The 26,008-nt window shown below is 45.1% G+C and overlaps 1 protein-coding gene across 1 annotated transcript in view; it reads right to left on the minus strand.

Moving 5' to 3' along the window:
- Positions 1-3,618: 3,618 nt before the first annotated feature.
- The window catches only part of LOC106565913 (multiple epidermal growth factor-like domains protein 6), a 106,151-nt gene continuing 83,761 nt past the window's right edge, over positions 3,619-26,008 (minus strand). The window contains exons 6-38 of the mRNA XM_014133599.2: positions 23,151-23,273; positions 21,607-21,732; positions 20,085-20,207; positions 19,851-19,973; positions 19,599-19,736; positions 18,052-18,174; positions 17,593-17,715; positions 17,281-17,457; positions 16,729-16,860; positions 16,488-16,616; positions 16,251-16,379; positions 15,315-15,449; positions 13,413-13,547; positions 13,162-13,287; positions 12,911-13,042; positions 12,325-12,453; positions 12,077-12,208; positions 11,811-11,939; positions 11,363-11,491; positions 11,097-11,225; positions 10,832-10,960; positions 8,758-8,886; positions 8,448-8,576; positions 8,195-8,323; positions 7,895-8,026; positions 6,153-6,281; positions 5,921-6,049; positions 5,641-5,769; positions 5,395-5,523; positions 5,176-5,304; positions 4,934-5,062; positions 4,652-4,780; positions 3,619-4,378 (exon numbers count right to left, since the gene is read on the minus strand). Of these exons, the coding sequence (XP_013989074.2) occupies positions 4,308-4,378; positions 4,652-4,780; positions 4,934-5,062; positions 5,176-5,304; positions 5,395-5,523; positions 5,641-5,769; positions 5,921-6,049; positions 6,153-6,281; positions 7,895-8,026; positions 8,195-8,323; positions 8,448-8,576; positions 8,758-8,886; positions 10,832-10,960; positions 11,097-11,225; positions 11,363-11,491; positions 11,811-11,939; positions 12,077-12,208; positions 12,325-12,453; positions 12,911-13,042; positions 13,162-13,287; positions 13,413-13,547; positions 15,315-15,449; positions 16,251-16,379; positions 16,488-16,616; positions 16,729-16,860; positions 17,281-17,457; positions 17,593-17,715; positions 18,052-18,174; positions 19,599-19,736; positions 19,851-19,973; positions 20,085-20,207; positions 21,607-21,732; positions 23,151-23,273 (4,244 nt within the window). The 3' untranslated portion in view covers positions 3,619-4,307. The remainder of the gene's footprint in view (positions 4,379-4,651; positions 4,781-4,933; positions 5,063-5,175; positions 5,305-5,394; positions 5,524-5,640; positions 5,770-5,920; positions 6,050-6,152; positions 6,282-7,894; positions 8,027-8,194; positions 8,324-8,447; positions 8,577-8,757; positions 8,887-10,831; positions 10,961-11,096; positions 11,226-11,362; positions 11,492-11,810; positions 11,940-12,076; positions 12,209-12,324; positions 12,454-12,910; positions 13,043-13,161; positions 13,288-13,412; positions 13,548-15,314; positions 15,450-16,250; positions 16,380-16,487; positions 16,617-16,728; positions 16,861-17,280; positions 17,458-17,592; positions 17,716-18,051; positions 18,175-19,598; positions 19,737-19,850; positions 19,974-20,084; positions 20,208-21,606; positions 21,733-23,150; positions 23,274-26,008) is intronic.

Here is a 26,008-nt window from a genome sequence, read left to right on the forward strand (position 1 = left end):
CTTCCATGTGTCTGTTTCATTCATTTGATTGTTTTTATCTTATGGGTTATTAACTGGGTGTCCTGATTAGAAAATCCTGTCCATTGTCTTGACCTGTATACAGTATATACTACAGAAATATAAATATATGTAAGAGCACTTTATACATGTAAAAACAAACAAAGTACTATATAATATTACCGGGATGAGCCAACTATCTGCTCGGGTCATATGGTTCCTGATTCACTGCCATCCAAAGGGGAGAACTAAACGTTGAGGATATGGATCAAAATTGCCCAATCAAACACTGTCGTAAACAAATGTACTGAACAGAATGTAGTTAATCTACTGGTCAACATACAGTAGATTAAAGCACAATAGCACCAACGTGTATAACAAGTCAATTCATATACTGTACATCAAACATAACTACTGCATTTACTGAAAATGTATCTCTGGTGGACAGACTACGAACATCTGAGCGGATTAACCAAGATTAACTTGCAATAGACATATTATACTGGACTGGATTTATAAAGCACTTTTTCAGGTGCTCAAAGCGCTTTACAATGTATGATATGGACTCTTCATATTCTCCTACACTATATAGATACATGGATTGGTTTTGATGGGTGATGTCTTGGCTTCGTAAGAGCAGATGACATACAAAAGAATAATTGACTGTATATGATGTAAAACTAAACACATTTGTATAGTGATTGCTCTGAAAAAAACAGCAAATATATACAGTGCATTGCAATAGTATTCATCCCCCTTGGTGTTTTTCCTATTTTGTTGCATTACAACCTGTAATTTAAATGGATTTTTATATGGATTTCATGTAATGGACATACACAAAATAGTCCACACTGGTGAAGTGAAATGAAAAAAAAAAAAGTGGTGCTTGCATATGTATTTCACCCCCTTTGCTATGAAGCCCCTAAATAAGATCTGGTGCAACCAATTACCTTCAGAAGTCACATAATTAAAGTCCACCTGTGTGCAAGCTAAATGTCACATGATCTCAGTATATATACAGTTGAAGTCGGAAGTTTACATACACTTAGGTTGGAGTCATTAAAACTAGTTTTTCAACCACTCCACAAATTTCTTGTTAACAAACTATAGTTTTTGGCTAGTCGGTTAGGACTAGCCATGACACAAGTAATTTTTCCAACAATTGTTTACAGAAAGATTATTTCACTGTTTCACAATTCCAGTGGATCAGAAGTTCACATACACTAAGTTGACTGTGCCTTTAAACAGCTTGGAAAATTCCAGAAAATGATGTCATGGCTTTAGAAGCTTCTGATAGGCTAATTGACATCATTTCAGGCAATTGGAGGTTCACCTATGGATGTATTTCAAGGCCTACCTTCAAAGTGCCTTCAGTGCCCTCTTTGCTTGACATCATGGGAAACTCAAAAGAAATCAGCCAAGACCACATAAAAAATATTGTAGACCTCTACAAGTCTGGTTCATCCTTGGGAGCAATTTCCAAACGCCTGAAGGTACCATGTTCATCAGTACAAACAATAGTACGCAAGTATAAACACCATGGGACCACGCAGCCGTCATACCGCTCAGGAAGGCGACGCCTTCTGTCTCCTAGAGATGAACGTACTTTGGTGCGAAAAGTGCAAATCAATCCCAGAACAACAGCAAAAGACCTTGTGAAGATGCTGGAGGAAACAGGTACAAAAGTATCTTTATCCACAGTAAAACAAGTCCTATATCGACATAACCTGAAAGGCCGCTCAGCAAAGAAGAAGGCACTGCTTCAAAACCGTCATAAAAAAGCCAGACTACAGTTTGGGGACAAAAGATCGTACTTTTTGGAGAAAAGTCTTCTGGTTTGAGGAGGACGCTTGCAAGCTGAAGAACACCATCCAAACCGTGAAGCACCGGGGTGGCAGCATCATGCTGTGGGAGTTTTTTGCTGCAGGAGGGACTGGTGTACTTCACAAAATAGATGGCATCATGAGGAGTGAAAATTTTGTGGATATATTGAAGCAACGGACAACAAAGTCCAGGTATTGGAGTGGCCATCACAAAGCCCTGACCTCAAACCTATAGAACATTTGTGGGCAGAACTGAAAAAGCGTCTGCGAGCAAGGAGGCCTATAAACCTGACTCGGTTACACCAGCTCTGTCAAGAGGAATGGACCAAAATGAGCCCAAGTTATTGTGGGAAGCTTGTGGAAGGCTACCCGAAACGTTTGACCCAAGTTCAACAATTTAAATAAAATGCTACCAAATACTAATTGAGTGTATGTAAACTTCTGACCCACTGGGAATGTGATGAAAGAAATATAAGCTGAAATAAATAATTCTCTCTACAATTATTCTGACATTTCACATTCTTAAAATAAAGTGGTGATCCTAACTGACTTAAGACAGGGAATTTTTACTAGGATTAAATGTCAGGAATTGTGAAAAACTGAGTTTAAATGTATTTGGCTAAGGTGTATGTAAACTTCCAACTTCAACTTTATACACCTGTTCCGAACGGCCCCAGAGTCTGCAATACCACTAAGCAAGGGGCACCACCAAGCAAGCGGCACCATGAAGACCAAGGAGCTCTCCAAACAGGTCAGGGACAAAGTTGTGAAGTACAGATCAGGGTTGGGTTATAAAAAAATATTTGAAACTTTGAACATCCCACGGAGCACCATCAAATGCATTATTAAAAAATGGAAAGAATACGGCACCACAACAAACCTGCCAACAGAGGGCCGCCCACCAAAACACACGGACCAGGCAAGCAGGGCATTAATCAGAGGCAACAAAGAGACCAAAGACTCCACAGCGGAGATTGGAGTATCTGTCCATAAGGCCACTTTAAGCCGTACGCTCCACAGAGTTGGGCTTTACGGAAGAGTGGCCATAAAAAAGTAATTGCTTAAAGAAAAAAATAATCAAACACGTTTGGTGTTCACCAAAAGGCATTTGGGAGACTCCCCAAACATATGGAAGATGGTACTCTGGTCAGATGAGACCAAAATTGAGCTTTTTGGCCATCAAGGAAAGCACTATGTCTGGCACAAATCCAACACCTCTCATCACCCCGAGAACACCATTGGCAAGGACTGGGAAACTGGTCAGAATTGAGGTAATGATGAATGGCGCTAAATACAGGGAAATTCTTGAGGGAAACTTGTTTCACTCTTCCAGATAATTGAGACCGGGACGAAAGTTCACCTTCCAGCAGGACAATGACCCGAAGCATACTGCTAAAGCAACACTCGAGTGGTGTAAGGGGAAACATTTAAATGTCTTGGAATGGCCTAGTCAAAGCCCAGACCTCAATCCAATTGAGAATCTGTGGTATGACTTAAAGATTGCTGTATACCAGCGGAACCCATCCAGCTTGAAGGAGCTGGAGCAGTTTGCCTTGAAGAATCTGCAAAAATCCCAGTGTCTAGATGTGCCAAGCTTATAGAGACATATCCCAAAAGACTTGCAGCTGTAATTGCTGCAAAAGGTGGCTCTGCAAAGTATTGACTTTGGGGGGGTGAATAGTTGTGCACGCTCAAGTCTTCTGTTTTTTGGTGTTATTTCTTGTTTGTGTCACAAGAAAAAATATTTTGCATCTTCAAAGTGGAAGGCACGTTGTATAAATCAAATGATAGAAACCCCACCAAACAATCATTTTTAATTCCAGGTTGTAAGTTAACAAAATAGGAAAAATGCCAAGGGGGTGAATACTTTCGCAAGACACTGTATGCGGTATATGCACAAAATCCATCAAAATTCCCGGGGGAAATTACAAAAAAACTAAACATTAAATATTTTAACATTGCCAAGTATACAAAACAAATATCTCAAGAACAGCAGAGTGAGTCAGTGGATCTCTGAAATCAAGAATGTGTTAGTGGTGGACATTAAGCCCATCTCCACACACATCTCCTATGTCCCGTAGGTTCTTTGTCCAGGATGGGAGTGTGCAGAGGAGGGTAGTCCTGGTAACACCTGGTCACATCCAGGACCTCATCACTGATGAGTCAGGCCATGCCTGAGTGGGCGCCGTACATATACACTACACACACAATGAAAATCCCTTCACAGTTCAAAACACAGATACGCACGCACACCAAAGCATTATCCACCAGAGCAAATTTCCCCTGAGAGTCTATTTCTCCATGTCTGTCATCCAGCTACTGTGGGCGCAGCAATATCCTCTCCTGTTGGGGTGTGTATGTCTGAAATAATAATATCCACACTTTAATCCACTTCAGTTTGGCTTCAGGGAAGCTTGTGCTGCTGCCTCAGTCTCTTACAGTCGGAGGCTCATTGAGGGGATTGGAGCCTCCACCCAAAAGGGGGAGCTATAATGCGTTATCGTCCAGATGTGAGTTATCCTCCCTCCTGCTTCTGTAGGGGAGGCGTGGAGGCCCACCTGAGGACAGGACACACCGTGAGAGGAGCTGTCAGTTTACTCTTTATCTCAGCACACATTCATTATAGACAAACAGCACCACGGAGGAGAAATGCAACCTCAACAATTCTGTGCAATTTCACAACAGACAAAACAACTTGTCAGCACTAAAATAAGTTGTTCATTATAAACATGTCAGTTCCAGTGAACTTTTCTCTCCAGTCCAGCTCCATTATACCCAGTCCTGTACTGTAAGGGAAGTGTGGTGTGTGTGTGTTGTTGAGTTACTATTACCTTCCTGACAGGTGAGTCCGAGCCAGCTGTTGAGACAGGTGCAGCGCCCGTTCCGATGGTCACAATAAGCCCCGTTGTCACACTCACACCTCTCTGTGCAGTCTGGCCCATAGCGGTTTGCTTTGCAGTCTGACAATAAACACACATGCAGGTAAGACAGACACAAGAATATAATTGGAAATAGGCTCAGATGGGGAATATTGGGTTGGCACTTGCTGTACTACCATCACATAGAAATTACTGAATGCTTCCAATTAAACATACAGTATTACTGGCTCTTACCAATTTCACACCTGGGTCCAGTCTTCCCTGAGGTGCACAGACACCTGCCACTCACAGGATCACAGGGTGTGCCCTCCACACAGTCACATGATTTGGCACAGTTCACACCAAACCAGCCCTGGTGACACTCTGAAAGGTGACATGGTGGAGAGCAACAACACATTTAGTCTTTCTTCTATAGATCCTGCAATTGGTGGTTCATCGTAGATAGTATGAGGTCAGTTATGTGGCAGATGTCTCACCTCTGTGACAGCGGGAGCTGTGGTACCCAGGAGGACACACACAGAGGCCTGTGGAGGGGTGGCAGGACGCCCCATTCAGACAGTCACACTGGAGCTGGCACAGAGGGCCATGGAGACCAGGAGGGCATGCTGAGGACAGGCACAGGACACTTTCGATAGAGGATGCAATGCCAGTGTCTTTCACTGTTCTGACTGAGTGCTGACGTGTGTGTCACTCACCATTTTCACACTGACGTCCGTAGTATCCTGGGATACACAGGCAGGTTCCTGTCAACCTGTCACAGCTTCCGTTGTTCCGGCAGTCACACTTCAGCTGGCAGTTAGCTCCAAACGTCCCTGGGGGACATTCTATCACACAAGCAGACAGACACAGTGAGACAGCAGTTAAACCCATCTCATCACCTGGATGACTTAGCCATTTCTTAGGATTTTGCATAGGTCTACTTACTGTACAGTATCGCTCACCTGTATCACAGTGAGGCCCGGTCCAGCCCAGACCACAGGTACAGCTTCCAGAGACAGAGTCACACAGTCCTCCGTTACTGCAGTTACAGCGCTGAGCACAGTCCCCTCCAAACCATCCAGGAGCACAGCCTGCCAATACACAGAAACTACACATTACAAACACACACATATTACAGAAATCTCTTTACCTTATAGACAGACAGAGACGCAAACAATCATATTGGTGTTGTAAAAATAATTCCACACTGATCTGTTCAACTAGATTCAGTAGGAACTGTACCTTGTCCACAGTCCTCTCCTCTTCGCCCAGGGCTGCAGTGACATCTACCAGTGACAGGATCATTCTGTGCCCCCTCTCCACACAGCACCACGCGGGCACAATCATGCCCATAACGTCCCGCTAGGCATGCTGTAAAAAGAGTACAGAGCATTAGGGACCATAGTGTTAATCCAGATGCTATGCTATTACTGCATATACATTAAGTGATTTAAAAAGCTGAGTATGAACTTACTGATGTTGCAGTGTGCTCCGATGAACCCTGCTGTACATTCACAGGTGCCAGTGGTGGAGCTGCACTTCCCCCCATTTTGACACCGGCACTCTCGCTCGCAGTTGGGACCATACCAACCTTCCACACACCCTAGGAGCCAAAACAAAGCATTTGACCAGAAATCTTTTAACACACTAAAAGCGAGAATAAAATACAAAAAGAATCCCTAGAGCAATGACATCCCCTATGGAAGGATATGAAGGTGTCATTACCAACAGAGGGTAAAGTAAGTAAATGCACGAGCCTTGGCCTGTGTGAGACGGAACGACTCATAGGAGCAGGAGCCTATCTCCTGTTTCTGTAGCGTGAGGTAGCTTGATGTACAAGTACACTAGTGGAGGCTCCTCAGAGGAGGAAGGGGAGGACCATCCTCCTCAGTGAATTTCATAAAAATGTCAATTGTAAAACATTTAAGTTATCCCTTTTAGATAAAATTATAATCACGTCACCAAATAACTGATTAAAACACAATATTTTGCAAAGGTCTACAGTAACCTCAGCAGCACTCTGTAGGGTGGCACCATGGACAGCTGAGGAGACAGAGGACAGCTAGAGAGACAGAGAGAGATTGTCATTTTTTTTCCATTTCAGTTTTACTTACTTAGCTAGCAAATGCATCTAGCTAGTTTAGCCTACTTAAACACCCTGCTCAAAGAGGGGGATACTATGTTAGCCAGCCGGCTATGGCTTTCCAACACAACACTGGAACTCTTCCAAGTCAAGGTAAGCTTTTGGTATTACTAATTTATTGCCACCGGGGCCCGCCGGTGTAACTGCTTACTGACTGTACACTGTAACGTTACCGCATGATTGTAGTGTGTTTACTAACGTGTTAGTTCTATGAATTATGCTGACTATGACGTTACTTTAGCTAATATGGTGACAACGATGTAGGCTGAGTGTAGTGGTTTGGCTTGGAAAGCTTTTTTCGCCTGGTAACATACAGCTGATGTGTTGTGCGTTGAAGTCCACAAGTGAAGGGAAGAGCAGGAATACAACGTGGCTGTTTTGAGAGTGAACTCTGTTTACGCGTGATCAGGGGTGTATTCATTCCGACGATTCTGTTTCTTAAATGGAAGCAAACGGAGCAAAAACGGGCATAAACATACCAGAATTTGTCCAATAGAAACTTTTGTTTGCAACTGTTGGACTAATGATTACACCCTATATCAGCTAGATGCAGGCAAGAGTGTGCAAGGCGGTATTGAATGTCACTGTCTGGCACCTCAAATGTGTCTCTCGAACTGTGTGCACCTTAATTCTCTTTGATTGGGTGGACAACATGACAGTTCATGCTGCAAGATGAGGCTATAGTTTCTGGGGGCTCCCGAGTGGCGCAGCAGTCTAAGGCACTACATCTCAGTGCTAGAGGCGTCACTACAGACCCTGGTTCGATTCCGGTCTGTATCACAACCGGCCATGATCGGGAGTCCCATAGGGCGGCGCACAATTGGCCCAGCGTCGTCCAGGTTAGGGTTTGGCCGGGGTAGGCCGTCATTGTAAATAAGAATTTGTTCTTAACTGACTTGCCTAGTTGAAAAAATGTGCCTTAATGCCAAGCAGAGATGCATCAGGGCCCTTTTTTCAGTCTTTGGTATGACTTGGCCAGGGATCGAACTCCCAACCTTCCAATCTCAGGGTGGACACTAACAACAGGGCCTCTGAGTTGGTACCAGCAGAGCGTGGTAGTGTACAATACATACCCTGGTTACATTTAGGACCCTGGAAGCCTGGGGCGCAGTAACAAAACCCAGTCACTGGGTGGCAGAGCTGGTTGGTCTCAGAACACTGGCACACCTGGTTACAGTTGAGCCCATATGTCCCTGACAGACAGGCTGGTGGGACAGACAGACAGACAGACAGACAGACAGACAGACAGACAGACAGACAGACAGACAGACAGACAGACAGACAGAGGTAAGCAACATGTAAAAGGAGACATTACAGCTGAAAGTCCAGATTGACAGAGAGGAGAAAAGCTGAGAGGGTAGTACAGTCCTCACTCTGTTCACAGCCATTGCCAGTGAATCCAGGGGGACAGCCACACTCCCCAGAGACATGGTGACAGGAAGTACCCTGGGGACAGGTGCAGCGTTGCACACAGCCCTTGCCATGGGCTCCAGGTAGACAGGCTGGAGGTGAAAAGGAGCGGCATTAAAAATCCTGAACATGTATGGCTGAAACTCCTTTCAGCGATAACCTGTGTGCAACAGGTTATGACAATATAAAAAGTTGTTATCATTAAAACTAGGTTACCTTTGTCACAAAGGGGTCCCCTCCAACCTGGTGGACAGAGGCAGTGCCCGGTGACGTGGTGACAAGGGGCGTCATGCTCACACTGACAGCTCTCCTCACAGCCAGCTCCAAACAGGCCTGACCCACAGGCTGAGGGGGAGGAAAAGGAGAGAGGAGGAACTCAGAGACTGGATGTGACAAGAACATTCACTCACAAGAGGTGCTGTGTTCACTGCTGTGTTCACTGCTGTGTTCACTGCTGTGTTCACTGCACCCAACACTGATGATCACAAAGACAGTAAATGTCCGCTTCTCTGTCTCTCTCTCTCACCTTTTTCACAGCGCTTTCCGACCCAGCCAGGACTACAGGTGCACTTGCCCGTCTGTCTGTCACACTGTCCCCCGTTCTCACACTGACACTGCTGCTGGCAGTCGGCCCCAAACTGCTCCGCTCCACACTCTGTAACGTCAACACAGCAACATGACATCACATCAGAGCAGTGGAACCAACCACAGGCTAACAGGGTTTCTATAGTGTTTCTGCTGAGGACAGCAATACCTTCTCCAAACCCGGTGGTCTGACCTAGCAGGACGTTGGCTCCAGGAGGTGATAACTAACCACAGAGTGGAGTTGCTAGGTAACACAGCAGCAGCATTAGAGGTTTCCTGTGCCTGGAGTGGAATACGGGGCCTGGGGCTGAGTTTGGCATGGACGACCCATGGAAAGGTTTATATGGGTGCTATGGGAGGATAGTGTGTGATGCAGAGTAGAGTGGTGAAATAGAGCCTCTTCGTTGGTCTAGAGGGAGATGTTTGCAGGGCAGACAGGAGACTGTGGTCTAGCAGACTGTCTGTGGTCTGAGGAGCATGCAGCTCTGTGTCACACACACTGCCAGGGAACAGCACCAGGCAAAAACAAATGAGCTAAGCCAGGGCAAATTAGGATGGAGACTCATTTGTTTCCTGAATACGCTTGGATTGCGTCCTACCTGACAGGTCGCTCCTACCAGGTGGCGTGGCGAGAATCTGTCTCTGCACCACGTGCTCTCACCACTGGTGTCCCCCCAGGGCTCTGTTCTAGGCCCACTCCTATTCTCGCTATACACCAAGTCACTTGACTCTGTCATATCCTCACATGGTCTCTCATATCATTGCTATGCAGATGACACACAATTAATCTTCTCCTTTCCCCCTTCTGACAACCAGGTGGCGAATCGCATCTCTGCATGTCTGGCAGACATATCAGTGTGGATGACGGATCACCACCTCAAGCTGAACCTCGGCAAGACGGAGCTGCTCTTCCTCCCGGGGAAGGACTGCCCGTTCCATGATCTCGCCATCACGGTTGACAACTCCCTTGTGTCCTCCTCCCAGAGTGCTAAGAGCCTCGGCGTGGCCCTGGACAACACCCTGTCGTTCTCCACTAACATCAAGGCGGTGACCCGATCCTGTAGGTTCATGCTCTACAACATTCGCAGAGTACGACCCTGCCTCACACAGGAAGCGGCGCAGGTCCTAATCCAGGCACTTGTCATCTCCCGTCTGGATTACTGCAACTCGTTGTTGGCTGGGCTCCCTGCCTGTGCCATTAAACCCCTCCAACTCATCCAGAACGCCGCAGCCCGTCTGGTGTTCAACCTTCCCAAGTTCTCTCACGTCACCCCGCTCCTCCGTTCTCTCCACTGGCTTCCAGTCGAAGCTCGCATCCGCTACAAGACCATGGTGATTGCCTACGGAGCTGTGAAGGGAACGGCACCTCAGTACCTTCAGGCTCTGATCAGGCCCTACACTCAAACAAGGGCACTGCGTTCATCCACCTCTGGCCTGCTCGCCTCCCTACCTCTGAGGAAGCACAGTTCCCGCTCAGCCCAGTCAAAACTGTTCGCTGCTCTGGCACGACGCCAGGACAGCGGAGTCAATCACCACCTTCCGGAGACACCTGAAACCCCACCTCTTTAAGGAATACCTGGGATAGGATAAAGTAATCCTTCTAACCCCCCCCCCCCCCCCTTAAAAGATTTAGATGCACTATTGTAAAGTGGTTGTTCCACTGGATATTATAAGGTGAATGCACCAATTTGTAAGTCGCTCTGGATAAGAGCGTCTGCTAAATGACTTAAATGTAAATGTAAATGTACAGTAAAACAAACCACTGGGCCATTGTTCTAAATGGTTTCTACCATTTCAGGTAATGCTATTCTTAGGCATGTCTGTCCAGACTACTCCAGCCAGAGCCTGATGCTTTTCCATAGCCTGTATTTCTAGTAACTGAATGGGGAACAATTATCCTGATTGGATAAATGCTTTAGGTCAACAGTCACAGAACATGATATTATATGGTAGTAAGGCATGAGTATGGTCACTTAGGGACATGGTGACTCTATGGCTGTTTCAGTACCACTCACCTAGCTCACAGGCTGCGCCCATCCACCCGCTGGCACACGTACACTGCCCACTGATTCGGTCACACGTGGCTCCATTCTGGCACAGGCAACGCTGGCAGCAGTCTGCTCCATAGAAGCCTACTGGGCATTCTAGAGGGGAAAATGGTAGACCCATGTTCATTACTTTATAGCCCTACAAATATTTTCTTTACAGGACACATGTAATGTATTGTGGATAGTAAGATAGGAGTAGTAATCTGCTCCTACTCTCCCTGTCCACACTCACCCTGTAAGCAGCTTGGCCCTGTCCAGCCTGGTGTACACACACACTGCCCGCTCGCCGGGTGGCAGCTACCATTGTTATGGCAACCACAGGTTTGGCTGCAGCTCTCCCCGTAGAAACCAGCCTGGCATGCTGCAACAAAAAGATAAGAAACTGTTTACTTCTAAAGAACAAATCATATCAATGTTAAACACAAATTGGTAATACATATCTGATATGAAATGTTTTATATTGTAGGCTGTCTGAAGTGTGGGAAGTCCAATACTAACTCAGGTTGCAGGTAGGACCAATCCACCCTGCAGGACACACACACACCCCAGTGACATGGCTGCAGTGACCTCCGTTCACACACACACACTTCTCCTGGCAGTCCAACCCATAGAAGCCCTGGGGACAGGCTAAAACACACACACACACACACACACACACACACACACACACACACACACACACACACACACACACACACACACACACACACACACACACACACACACACACACACACACACACACACACACACACACACACACACACACACACACACAGAGCCTTTACTTCTCAGCAAACAATAAAGCATATCAATCCACAATGTTAATAACTCAATGATTCCTATAGGTTAATTGTACTGAATTACAGATACAGTTCAGTCTATGGATACGATTTATAGTTTGGGTTCTGGATAAGGTTTAGAGAGATTTTGGGAGGTTCTCTTACGTTTCTCACAGAAGGTTCCAGTCCAGCCCACCAGACAGGTGCAGGCTCCGCTCACATGGTCACATGTCCCCTTGTTGTCACACTGACAGTGATGCAGACAGCCTAGCCCAAAATAGCCCACTGGACACTCTGAGATACAGAGTAACACAGGTACAGTAGGGAGTGATAGGTGTGTGTTCTGAGATAGTACTAAGACTAGACTGAAAGGAAACAACCCACAAACACCTGCTATCAGATATTTTGGTTGAGGACTCTCACACACATACTGTCATAGCATCGTGTCCCGGTGTAGCCGGCCTCACAGTTACACTGGCCCGTCACCGCATCACAGCTCCCATCGTCATCCTGACAGTCACATTTCTCAGCACAGTCCACCCCCCAGTGCCTGGCATCACAGGCTGCCATGGAAACAAAAAGAGACATTTTAATTGAACAGTTTACATTCAGTGAGAGTAAGCTATATTTATTTATTTGTATTCATTCGAGACTGTGTTCAATGCCACACCCACTCTACCTTTCCTGCAGTTGTGTCCGGCCCAGCCAGGGGCACAGGTACAACGGCCCGTGACAGGGTGGCAGCGCCCTCTGTTTTCACACAGGCAGCGCAGCTGGCATCCAACACCAAACCGTCCTGTCGGACATGCTACAGCACACAAACATACTGTATGATAAAGCACTGTGAGCCAAGGAGTCACACAAACATACTGTATGATAAAGCACTGTGAGCCAAGGAGTCACACAAACATACTGTATGATAAAGCACTGTGAGCCAAAGAGTCACACATACTCTACATACTGTGAACACACATATTGGAATACCGTACAGTAAGTTCCCATGACACTGGTCGAAATGACATGCAAGCATCTGACAGCATTTAACAAGAAAACCGCTGGTTACACAAGAATAACATTTTCCTTCTCTGTGAAAACACAGTGTTTATGACCTGTCTGTGGCTCAGACGGAGGGGAATGTGGTGTGGTTGATGTTTTATTGGCCCACAACAAGCTCATCAATCTTTTAACGTCTCTTTCTAAAATTAAACCACAACTATCACAAGAATCTTTGATCACAGTTCTTCCATTGGCTCACTCATACTCACAGTTCTGACAGAGCTGGCCCATGTGCCCAGGAGGACAGGAACAGGTCCCATTGTGTTTGTCACACACTCCTCCATTCTCACAGGCTGGACAGGCCTCACGGCATCCCGCACCCCAGAAGCCCTTCACACACACTATAGCACAAATAAAGAGTATGAGTTAGCGTCATCATCAATATATCACAATGTTTTGACATAGTTGTCAGGTGACATGATAAAATCAACTCAACTTAATGATCTGATTGTTCTCTTACCATTCTCACAGCGTTTTCCTGATGTTCCTGCAGGACACTGGCACTGGCCACTCACTCTGTCACATGGAGCCCCTGAGCAGTCACAGGCCTGAGTGCAACTTGGCCCAAACCTCCCCTCTGGACAGGCTAAAGGAGAGGACGGAGAGACAATGGTAGTCTTACTAAGAGAGGCTGCATACGATATTCCTACATAGTGACCCCATGACGTCAGAGAATTATGCCCCTCCCATATGACCAACAGGACAACCTACCTTGATCACAGTTGTCTCCACGGCGACCAGCCGGGCACAGGCGTTGGCACTGCCCGGTCACATGATCACAAGACACTCTGGGCGGGCACTCACATTTGTTCTCACAGCCTGGGCCAAACGTGCCTGGGTCACACTCTGAGGAGGGGGCGGAGGAGAGGAAAGTTAGACACATAAATCCCTACAAAAGGGCTGCATCTACAGCTACAGAACAGTGTGTGATGTAAAGGGCTGCATCTACAGCTACAGAACAGTGTGTGATGTAAAGGGCTGCATCTACTGAACAGTGTGTGATGTAAAGGGCTGCATCTACAGCTACAGAACAGTGTGTGATGTAAAGGGCTGCATCTACTGAACAGTGTGTGATGTAAAGTGCTGCATCTACAGCTACAGAACAGTGCGTGATGTAAAGGGCTGCATCTACAGCTACAGAACAGTGCGTGATGTAAAGGGCTGCATCTACAGCTACAGAACAGTGCGTGATGTAAAGGGCTGCATCTACAGCTACAGAACAGTGCGGGATGTAAAGGGCTGCATCTACAGCTACAGAACAGTGTGTGATGTAAAGGGCTGCATCTACAGCTACAGAACAGTGTGGGATGTAAAGGGCTGCATCTACAGCTACAGAACAGTGTGGGATGTAAAGGGCTGCATCTACAGCTACAGAACAGTGTGTGATGTAAAGGGCTGCATCTACAGCTACAGAACAGTGTGGGATGTAAAGGGCTGCATCTACAGCTACAGAACAGTGTGGGATGTAAAGGGCTGCATCTACAGCTACAGAACAGTGTGGGATGTAAAGGGCTGTATCTACAGCTACAGAACAGTGTGTGATGTAAAGGGCTGCATCTACAGCTACAGAACAGTGTGTGATGTAAAGGGCTGCATCTACAGCTACAGAACAGTGTGGGATGTAAAGGGCTGCATCTACAGCTACAGAACAGTGTGTGATGTAAAGGGCTGCATCTACAGAACAGTGTGTGATGTAAAGGGCTGCATCTACAGAACAGTGTGGGATGTAAAGGGCTGCATCTACAGCTACAGAACAGTGTGGGATGTAAAGGGCTGCATCTACAGCTACAGAACAGTGTGGGATGTAAAGGGCTGCATCTACAGCTACAGAACAGTGTGGGATGTAAAGGGCTGTATCTACAGCTACAGAACAGTGTGTGATGTAAAGGGCTGCATCTACAGAACAGTGTGTGATGTAAAGGGCTGCATCTACAGCTACAGAACAGTGTGTGATGTAAAGGGCTGCATCTACAGCTACAGAACAGTGTGTGATGTAAAGGGCTGCATCTACAGCTACAGAACAGTGTGGGATGTAAAGGGCTGCATCTACAGCTACAGAACAGTGTGGGATGTAAAGGGCTGCATCTACAGCTACAGAACAGTGTGTGATGTAAAGGGCTGCATCTACAGCTACAGAACAGTGTGGGATGTAAAGGGCTGCATCTACAGCTACAGAACAGTGTGGGATGTAAAGGGCTGCATCTACAGCTACAGAACAGTGTGTGATGTAAAGGGCTGCATCTACAGCTACAGAACAGTGTGTGATGTAAAGGGCTGCATCTACAGCTACAGAACAGTGTGGGATGTAAAGGGCTGCATCTACAGCTACAGAACAGTGTGGGATGTAAAGGGCTGCATCTACAGCTACAGAACAGTGTGGGATGTAAAGGGCTGCATCTACAGCTACAGAACAGTGTGTGATGTAAAGGGCTGCATCTACAGCTACAGAACAGTGTGTGATGTAAAGGGCTGCATCTACAGCTACAGAACAGTGTGGGATGTAAAGGGCTGCATCTACAGCTACAGAACAGTGTGGGATGTAAAGGGCTGCATCTACAGCTACAGAACAGTGTGGGATGAGGAAGATGAGCATACATTTTTCCTGCCACTGACCTTCCCTGCACGCGTTGCCTTGCCAACCGGGCTTGCAGATGCAGGTGCCGTGGCGACGGTGACACTCCAGAGTGTTCTGTTGGACACACTCACACTCCTCTGAACAGCCCGGTCCAAAGGCCCACTTGGGACACACTGGATAGGGAAGGAGATAACATGAAAAATATTGAATAAGACCTGAATGTTATCGATATACACTGAGTATACAAAACATGCTCTTTCCATGACATAGACTGACCAGGTTAATCCAGGTGAAAGCTATGATCCCGTATTGATGTCACCTGTTAAATCCACTTCAAGCAATCAATCAAATGTATTTATCAGCTGATGTCACAAAGTGCTGTAGAGAAACCCAGCCTAAAACCCCAAACAGCAAGCAATGCAGATGTAGAAGCATGGTGGCTAGGAAAAACTCCCTAGAAGGGCCGGAACCTAGGAAGAAACCTAGAGAGGAACCAGGCTATGAGGGGTGGCCAGTCCTCTCCTTGCTGTGCCGGGTGGAGATTATAACAGAACATGGCCAAGAAGTTCAAATGTTCATAGATGACCAGCAGGGTGTAGATGAAGGGGGGGGAGACAGGTTAAAGAAGGATTTTTAAGCCTTGAGACAATTGAGACATGGATTGTGTATGTGTGCCAAAAGATTTAAGTGCCTATGAACGAGGTATGGCAGTAGGTGCCAGGCGCATCGGTTTGTGTCAAGAACTTCAACACTGCCGGGTTTTTCACGCTCAACACTTGCATTGGAGTCAACATGGGCCAGCATCCCTGTGGAACGCTTTCGACACCTTGCAGAGTCCATGACCCGATGAATTGAGGCTGTTCTGAGGGCAAAAGGAGGCGTGCGACTCAATATTAGGAAGGTGTTGTTAATGTTTTGAACACTCAGTGTAGGTAGAGATTAGAGGTGAGGGGTCAGCAGTGTGAGTGACTCACGTAGATGGCAGAACCTCCCGTAGAGTCCAGGGTCACACAGACAGGCTCCGTAGGTGCGGTGGCAGCGCCCGTTATTGGCACAGTTACACTTCTTATTGCACTGTTTCCCATAGAAGCCCTTAGGACAGCCTACAGACAACAACGCATTGTTATCAGGCAACTGAACGTTTCAATGGTGTGTGAATAACTGAGAATGTTTTTTGTATGTACAGTATCTGTTAACCAGTAGTTACTCACCATCCTGGCACATGTCTCCACTGACCCCAGGTGGGCAGCGACAGTTCCCAGTGACAGGGTCACAGGTGGCTCCGTTCTTACACTTACAGGGGAATGAGCAGTTCCTGCCGAAGGATCCCTCGGAACAAGCTGTTAGAATAGAATAAAACGTTATAGAGAAACACACAGACAAGATTGATCAGATTAGTGATTTACTGTGTTGAGAGTGCAGTGTCTGTGTACACTGTGTGTATATACTGACTCTGGTTGCAGATGAGGCCTGTCCATCCATCGGGACAGTGACATCCATCCCTCCCTGGGCCACACAGCCCTCCGTTAGAACAGTCCTCACAGGTCAGGCTGCAGTCATGGCCAAACATGTTGTTCAGACACACTGCATACAGGACAGAAGAGATTACTGACTATAACGTTCTAGAAAAAGATCTGCTTGTGGTTAGGGATTTGCAAATCTTCAACTCAATTCTTCCTAGCAACCCCTGGTGAGATGACCTTAAAAAATACAATACTGATTGCTGTTTTCATATTAATAAATCAAGGAACAACACAAAACAGATCCTATGGCTCTCTGCCATAGCCCCCTGCCACAGTCTATAAGCTTCCCCATTACTACAGAGGTATACAAAAAACAGCCTCAGAATATAAGGCTAACCAATTTGCCTCCTGCTGTGGGGTATTTAATTGCCCAGTAACTAGTAAGCAAATAAGGAGGTCTGGCAGTCTACCTCCTGTTGCTCAGACACAGAGCTAATAAGATCCAGGCCCAAAGTGTCTGTGTTCGGGTTCAGTGGCTCACCAAATTTCTCTGCTAGCATGCTCTCAGCCAGCAGCTCTCTAGCATCATCATCCTCATAGTCATCATAGCGCTCCAGGGGCTGGTTGTAGTCCTGCAGCAGGGCGAGCTGGGGCTGAGCCAGGGTCCCCACAATATCCTGGCTCCCACTAGACAGGGCCTCAACTGTATTCCCCAGCGCTGCAGAGTAAGAGAGAGACAGAGAAAGAGACAGACAAACAGAGAGAGAGAGTAAAAGGTTACCAGGATGTCCACATGGAGTGTGATGGTGCTGTGGCCCTAGCAACAACATTTCATTTGATTGGTGTAACTCACGTTCACAGGAGCGTCGGTCCTCGTCCAGACGGAAGCCCTGGCGGCAGAAACACTGGAAGGAGCCGGCGGTGTTCTGGCATGTGTGATCACAGCCACCGTTGGCCACCAGACACTCATCCACATCTACACAACACACACACACACAGTCCAGAGTCCAGTCACTTTACAAAAACACTGCTCCTCAGTCATGTTAATTGATATAAATGGCAAATTTAGAGTTGAATAAATGTTGTTATGTAATAAACAATGTACAGAAAACCAAAGAATACACTTCATTTTCAACAAACAAGCATTTCACTGTGACAAATAAACTTTGATTTGATTTGAAACATGACTAAAATGTTACAGCATCATGTACATATTATAAGTTCAACTGGAAGTATTCCAGGTGCAACAGTTATATTGTATAATGAGTGCCCCACTAGATCACTATTCTAGGGTTATAGAGGGTGAACATACCATCACAGCTACATCCATCTGAGTTGAGGCGGTAGCCCGCTGTGCAGTAACACTCATAGCCCCCAGGGTAGTTGGTACAGTCCTGTTCGCAGCATGAACTTCCCTCTCCACACTCGTCCAGGTCTGCCAAACAAAACACACACAATGAAAAGCATTACTCGGATGATCATGATATTGTGATATGTTACAAACCAGGCACATGTTAAACTGACCTGAGTTAAAGGGTAAAGATTCATCTCTAGACTGACCAACACCGATCTGAGCTGAATGGTCTCTAGAATGAATGGTAAAGATTAGTCTCTAGACCGAATGGTAAAGGTTAGTCTCTAGATTGAATGGTAAAGGTTAGTCTCTAGACCGAATGGAAAAGGTTAGTCTCTAGATTGAACTGTAAAGATTAGTCTCTAGACCGAATGGAAAAGGTTAGTCTCTAGATTGAACTGTAAAGGTTAGTCTCTAGACCGAATGGAAAAGGTTAGTCTCTAGACTGAATGGAAAAGGTTAGTCTCTAGATTGAACTGTAAAGATTAGTCTCTAGACCGAATGGAAAAGGTTAGTCTCTAGACCGAATGGAAAAGGTTAGTCTCTAGACCGAATGGAAAAGGTTAGTCTCTAGACTGAATGGAAAAGGTTAGTCTCTAGATTGAACTGTAAAGATTAGTCTCTAGACCGAATGGAAAAGGTTAGTCTCTAGATTGAACTGTAAAGGTTAGACTCTAGACTGAACTGTAAAGGTTAGTCTCTAGACTGAATGATAAAGGTTAGTCTCTAGACTGAATGATAAAGGTTAGTCTCTAGACTGAATGATAAAGGTTAGTCTCTAGACTGAATGATAAAGGTTGGTCTCTAGACTGAATGATAAAGGTTAGTCTCTAGACTGAATGATAAAGATTAGTCTCTAGACTGAATGATAAAGGTTAGTCTCTAGACTGAATGATAAAGGTTGGTCTCTAGACTGAACTGTAAAGGTTAGTCTCTAGACTGAATGATAAAGGTTAGTCTCTAGACTGAACTGTAAAGGTTAGTCTCTAGACTGAATGATAAAGGTTAGTCTCTAGACTGAATGATAAAGGTTGGTCTCTAGACTGAATGATAAAGGTTAGTCTCTAGACTGAACTGTAAAGGTTGGTCTCTAGACTGAATGATAAAGGTTAGTCTCTAGACTGAACTGTAAAGGTTAGTCTCTAGACTGAATGATAAAGGTTAGTCTCTAGACTGAATGATAAAGGTTGGTCTCTAGACTGAATGATAAAGGTTAGTCTCTAGACTGAACTGTAAAGGTTAGTCTCTAGACTGAATGATAAAGGTTAGTCTCTAGACTGAACTGTAAAGGTTAGTCTCTAGACTGAATGATAAAGGTTAGTCTCTAGACTGAATGATAAAGGTTGGTCTCTAGACTGAATGATAAAGGTTAGTCTCTAGACTGAACTGTAAAGGTTAGTCTCTAGACTGAATGATAAAGGTTAGTCTCTAGACTGAATGGTAAAGGACTGATCTGAGCTGTAAAGGTTCAGGTCTAAATGGTAAAGGTTAGTCTCTAGACTGACCGACACAGGTCTTGAGGTCATCCTCCAGTCGTAAACCCTGGTTACAGCTGCAGGCAGGGCCGCCGGTGGAGTGCTGGCAGTGATGGGAGCAGCCTCCGTTGTTGCTCTCACAGCTGTTGACGATCTCCATCTCAATCCCTGCCACAGAAACACGAGATGACACTCCCATTACTTCTGATTGAAACATTTTGTACATTTCAGATCATTTCAAACAGGCAAAGAGATGATGATGATTATAGGAGCCAAACTCACGGTAGCACTGGCGTCCGTCTGCTCCCAGCTCGTAGGCAGTGTCACACACACAGGCGAAGGAGCCCGGGGTGTTGTGGCAGGCATGAGCACATCCCGTCTGTTCAGACTCACACTCATCAATATCTGGGACAGATAAACAAAGAGTATATACGGATCTATTCTAGAACTTAAATACAGAGACATGATTGACCCTGTATGAACAGTAGTGCAGTAGTTAACAGGTGGACATCTTACCCTCACAGGTCTTCCTGTCCTCTGCCAGCTTGTACCCATTTCTACAGTGACAGTGGGTCTTGCCAGCATCAACAAGACAGTCTTGCTGGCAGCCGCCATTCTTATCACGACATGGATTCTCCACTTTAACATAGGAGACACAACGTTTAATGTTGACAGCACTTTATCTTGAAAAATATTTTACATTTCTAACAAATATAATCGTAAGGCGGCACACAATTGGTAGGCTGTCATTGTAAATAAGAATTTGTTGTTAACTGACTTGCCTAGTTAAATAAAGGTTCAATTTTTTAAAATCAGTGGGAAGGGGGAGGGCATTTATCTAAAATGCAGAAGTACTTTGAATACACCCTGACACATCTACTCAAGACAAAGGTCCCAACTCTACACTGGGCTGAGTACTTTTCTGCATATTTGTGTGCGTTTAACTTGTATCTGCCTGTCCTGTACACTACAGCAGCTGGAGTGAGAAGCTTCAGCACTGCAGAAATTAGAGGAAGCTGGTCCTGGCCAACCATTACAACGTAAAAGTGTCTAAAAGACAGTAATTATTCAGAAATTATCATCTTCCTTCCCTCAGAGAGAACTAGTCTACCTCAGCACTCAGCAAGAGAGAGAAAGAGAGGGAGAGAGAGAGAACGAGAGGGAGAGAGAGAAGAGGGCCAGACATTGGGCTGTCAGAGCATAATGTTAACTAATGTTGAGAAAACAGGAAAGACGAGTGAACACTTCAAATCAGGGTCGTATTCACACTAATTTAACGTCTCATCTCCTGAATGGAAGTCCAACTTACCCTTCCTCCGACATTTTGTTGGACATGAACTATTGGCAGCCATGAATCTATAGTGTTATGACAAACCCTTCAAAATGACACCTTGGATTCACAAATACCCTTCCCTCAACTCTCTAAATGCTGTCGTGCTTGTATCATGCTTACACTCTCCCCTCTCCGTCTATCCATTACTTAGACATGTTGCAATTGTATAGTTACAGCTTAAAGCTCCTGCAAGCATGGTTATCCACAGTTAGTTTCATGTCTGTATCAGGCTGCTTTCTCTCTTAGCTGCCCGTCACTCAACATGCACAGAAAGCTGCTCTCTCTCTCTGCACTGCATCCATCTTCAGCCAAAGACAGTGTGCACTTTGCTCAGTGTGCATTCACAATCAGTAATGTAGCCTATATTTGTGATGAAAAAGAGAAAACCATATGTTTACAATAAAATGTGACATCACACTCTGTCAACTTGCCCGCTATGCAGTCTTTCTACAAACATACTTAATCTGTAGTTTCCCATGTCAGACCTGAGATCCAACGATACACTGGGAGAGTGAAAGGAAACGCCATTAAATGTGACGTGGGAGCTTGTTTCTTATTTGTTTTTAATTGGTTGAAATATTATTTTCACCTGGAGAGTATTTCAGTACTTGGCAAGTGCTTGGATAGATTATTCATCTGTGAGTGAGTATGTGAGTGCTGTTGAGTGCATAGTAGTGTAGAAGACCAGAGGATGGGTACACTCACGTTTGCAGTGCTTTCCATCGTCAGCAAGCACGTAGTTGGCTCTACAGCGGCAGCGGAAGGCAGTGGGGGTCTGCTGTACACAGAAATGCTCACATCCTCCATTACTGATGCCACATGATTGGACAGCTGGACACAGACACACAGATACAATACATTTTTGTTATATTGTGCGAGGAGATCCATTGCATTTTCACAGTAACCCTTCTACCCTTTACTCTGCATCCTTTGCTCTTTCTGAAAGGCTGCAAGCTCAGAAGTGCTACTAACACAAACACTGTGCTAAACACCTCAGTGGTTTGTTCTACTCTGACCCAGTAAAGAGCCATCAACAGGCCTGAAGGGGCCAATAATCACACAGACAGCGGAAGGAAGGTCCTCAGTGGTGAAGGAAACTCTGAGATGATGAGTTGAAGCCAGAGCCAGCTCACTGACTGATCTCTGCTTTCTACATCTCTTTGTCTCTCCCATGCAGCCATAGCATGTCTCTGCTTGACCTGGTTCTCTGGGAGAACATTAAGTAGAGGTTTTAACAGCAGGTGTTGTTTAATGGTGTTTTGATAAAGTGAGGGACAGACCAGAGCCCATCCACCATCTGAAACTGTTAGATCCCTCCATCAACTACACTGGCTGGACACAGTATGCGTCCATCTGCTTGATTAGGTGGACCGCTCCTGGAAAGCCATGAGCTGGATATGAAAAAATGACTGATATGTTGAATTGATATGGGAAGACATCTGGTGTTCCTTTCCTCTCCTGCGTATGTGGCTATTGGTATGCATCTCTCTCTCTCGCAAGAGAGGGATGTACAGTATCCATCCCATCCAGTGGTAGAGCACAGTTCCCAGACCTCTGTCAGGAGAAAGATATGCAGACTCACAGATAAGCATCACCCCTGAGACAGTCCACATGTGCATTGTGATTATTAGTGCAATCAGTCATCATCCCCTGTGCTCCACACTGCAGCCATCACATAACTCTGTGACACTAGGGTCCCCCTATCTATCCTGTTTCATTCCTATACTCATATCATATACATTGTGCCAAAGCCAAGAAAAGCAGCATACATTTCCATTCTAAATGTCAGAGAAGACGCCCTGTGTACATTCCAAGCTGTGTGCATTGAGATTGAGTTTATACTCATGTGCTAACAGCTGTTTTTAAAAGCCTTGGGGCTGTACACTGAGCCGTGCATCTCGGCGATGATAGAGACAAGTTACAGGTACAACGTAAACACACAGGCGGGAGAGCTGGAGGGTAAATGGATCTCACACGGAGTTAGGCCAGCGGCCTCATTGAGATTGCCTAAGACTTTAAATACCACACTGACAGAATGAAATGTAGAGAAGGATTGGCTTTTCAACTAAACTGAGACCTTTCTATACTGTAGTTCCTCAGGGCTATACTAACTCCTACCTGGCCCTGGGTTTTCCAACAGCTTCCAGTGACTAGAATGACACCATATGTTTGTGGTTTGTATATCATGATGATGTTGTATAACATAGGGTTATCAGGTTAATTGTCCACTGGGGGCTGTTGTTACTCACCGATGCAGGTGCGTGCATCCACATGGAGTCGAGAGCCTGGGTTGCATTCACAGTGATAGGAGCCCCTGGTGTTCACGCATCTGTGCTGGCAGCCCCCGTTATAGACCTGGCACTCATCAATATCTGCAGGGCCACGCACCACACACACACACACACACACACAGAGCGAGGAAGGGAATTTATATCAATTGTCCTAAAGGTTGTCTCATTATCAGAATTGTACCGCTGAATAATCAGCTCCAGAAAGCTTCCATGTGCTGAGACAGGAATTTAGACTCAGCTTTAGGAGAAAGAATTTAGACTCAGCTTTAGGAGAAAGATACACTCCTACATTTTTCATTTGGCATTTTACAGACTCTCTTATCCAGAGCGACTTACAAGAGCATTTAGGGTTAAGTGCAGGGCCGGTACGATACCAGTATCTCAAACTCGTTAGTATCATGGCAAGGAAATAAAACACAAAACGGATTTAACTTCTTCAGGAAAACGGCTCGTGTTCGTGTTTTATTTTTGACAGTGAATTATTTTTTTTGCAATACTGGCATCATCCCAGCCCTAGTTAAGTGCCTTGCTCAAGGGCACATCGACAGATTTTTCTCCTAGTCAGCTCTGGGATTCAAACCAGTGACCTTTCGGTTACTGGCCCAATGCGCTTAACCGCAAGGTTACCTGCCACCCTCCAAGAGGAAGGAGTAAGATGGATGAGGGTACAAGTACTCCGCCAGTGCACCAGTGCCCAAACAAACAACTCCTCCATGTGGTAACAACTACTGAACAGTTAAATCCAAATTAAAATTTCTGTACTCTCTCTATCAATCTCAGGGACATGTCACAGGAGCATTTGGGAACCCAAATCGAAGCACACAAAACATAGACATTCCACCAAACCAAACACTGAGATTATAAACAAATTAAGACAGATGTTCTTTATCAGGGAGACTAAACAGGGGAAAAAATACGACTTGTCCTTTCTGCAATGTCATTTCAAAATGTTAAAAACTCATTTCCAGTTTATAACTCATGCAAGGGGTTAACAAATAATCGTAGGCCAGCCATAACTGACCCCAGTGATATCGGAGGTGGACCGTTCTGTTTTGACTGGTAACATTCAGTATGTCGGAAGGTTCGTACAGTCTTTATATTAGGCTTGTGAATCACTATGAGGTGAACAGTTGCCGGCCAATCTGACTGTCTATACAATAAGTAACACACCATAAAATGACTGATGGTTGGGGCCAGTTGAAATAACTAAGGCAGAATGAGTTATGTGCCGCTCAGAGGAGTTCAGTAAGACCACTCACAGAGAATTTATCTTCAAGAAGAAACTATTTCAAGAATTCAGCTTAACCTCTGTGAAAAAATGTTTTTTTTAAACAAGAGGAAAGATAGGGAAGACTTAGTAGACAAGTTTCTATAATATTATCCTCTTCCCATTGTTTAGTTCTTATTATACAATGGGTGGGTCTAATCCTGGATGCTGATTGGTTAAAACTGCACTGGGGTTGCTGGATCGAATCCCCAAGCTGACAAGGTAAAAATCTGTCGTTCTGCCCCTGAACAAGGCAGTTAACCCACTGTTCCCCGGTAGGCCGTCATTGTAAATAAGAATTTGTTCTTAACTGACTTGCCTAGTTAAATAAAGGTAAAAAAAAATGGTTTCAGTATTGAAATTTGATTTCCAGCTGTCCCAAAGAAATGAAGGTGTCGGGAGCCGATGAAACAGACAGCTAGGCAGCTTTTCTCAGCCAGTCGAAATCATGAGTCAGCATAATTGTTATGGATATACACAAAGAAATGTCAAAAGAAAACAGGTCAAACAAAATGAAGTGCAGCTAGTTTGCAGTCTTCCCAGCTTCAGTTTGAGGTGATTGTGTTAGCTGTGTTGTTGGCTAGCTCCTCTGAACAACAGAGGACATTTTCTATGCCAGGTGTATTCTATTGATGTATGCAAATAAATGTCACCAGAAAACAGCTCAAACAAATGCAGCTACTTTGTTGTTATTCTGGCTGCACTGTTTGACGTGACTGTAAGTTAGCCGTAGTTGGCTAGCTAACAAGAAAGGGACAAGAACGTTGCCAGCCAGTATGGCAATAGAACATTTAGAACAAACGACTGGGTACCATCTATAGACACAGAAAAAAAAGACTTAATGACTGAGTCGCAGCTCTGACAACCGAACCGATAGAACGAACAACCAGCCAGCTTGGGTAGCAACCCTAGATTTGTGTCGAGACTATATCTTGTGGAAGGATGAATAAATTAATCAAATAAAAATAATATGAATAAATTAATCCAAATATTTTTTTCAATGAAAATATATAAATCATTATTTGAATATGTTGGTAAGCCGTTGTATAAAAGTGGTAATGCCCTCGAAGCCGGTGTTTGGAGGATATATCGGCACGGTTTGCCGGCCCTTGACTTTGTATTGGGCCTAAAAACACCCGTGCCAATGTATCCTCCAAACATTGTCTTCGAGGGCATTATCACTTAATTATGTCATTGTGTTGTGCTTTGCATTGTGAACAATATGAAATTGTGAAGCCATGTGTTATGCACTACTCGAGTTACTGAAGGCAAATCCCAAATGTTTCATGATCTATTTCTCCTTTGTAATATTCAGCAATAATGAACATTCATCACACATAAAAAGCCTCATAACAATAATAGACTCCTCAATTGGAACAATAATGTACTCATTGTGTGCTAATGTCATTACACTGTCATGGTGGCACATCCCCCTTTTCAGTGGTGACTTAACTCTGCCTAACATGATCAATCTTTCTCTTTTCATGCACTTGGAGCCATGGAGGGGAAAATGAGATCCAGAGGCACAGTACCAGAAGGAGAGAGCCCA

The sequence above is a fragment of the Salmo salar genome, chromosome ssa12 (assembly GCF_905237065.1).
Source record: "Salmo salar chromosome ssa12, Ssal_v3.1, whole genome shotgun sequence".
NCBI classification, from domain to species: domain Eukaryota; kingdom Metazoa; phylum Chordata; class Actinopteri; order Salmoniformes; family Salmonidae; genus Salmo; species Salmo salar.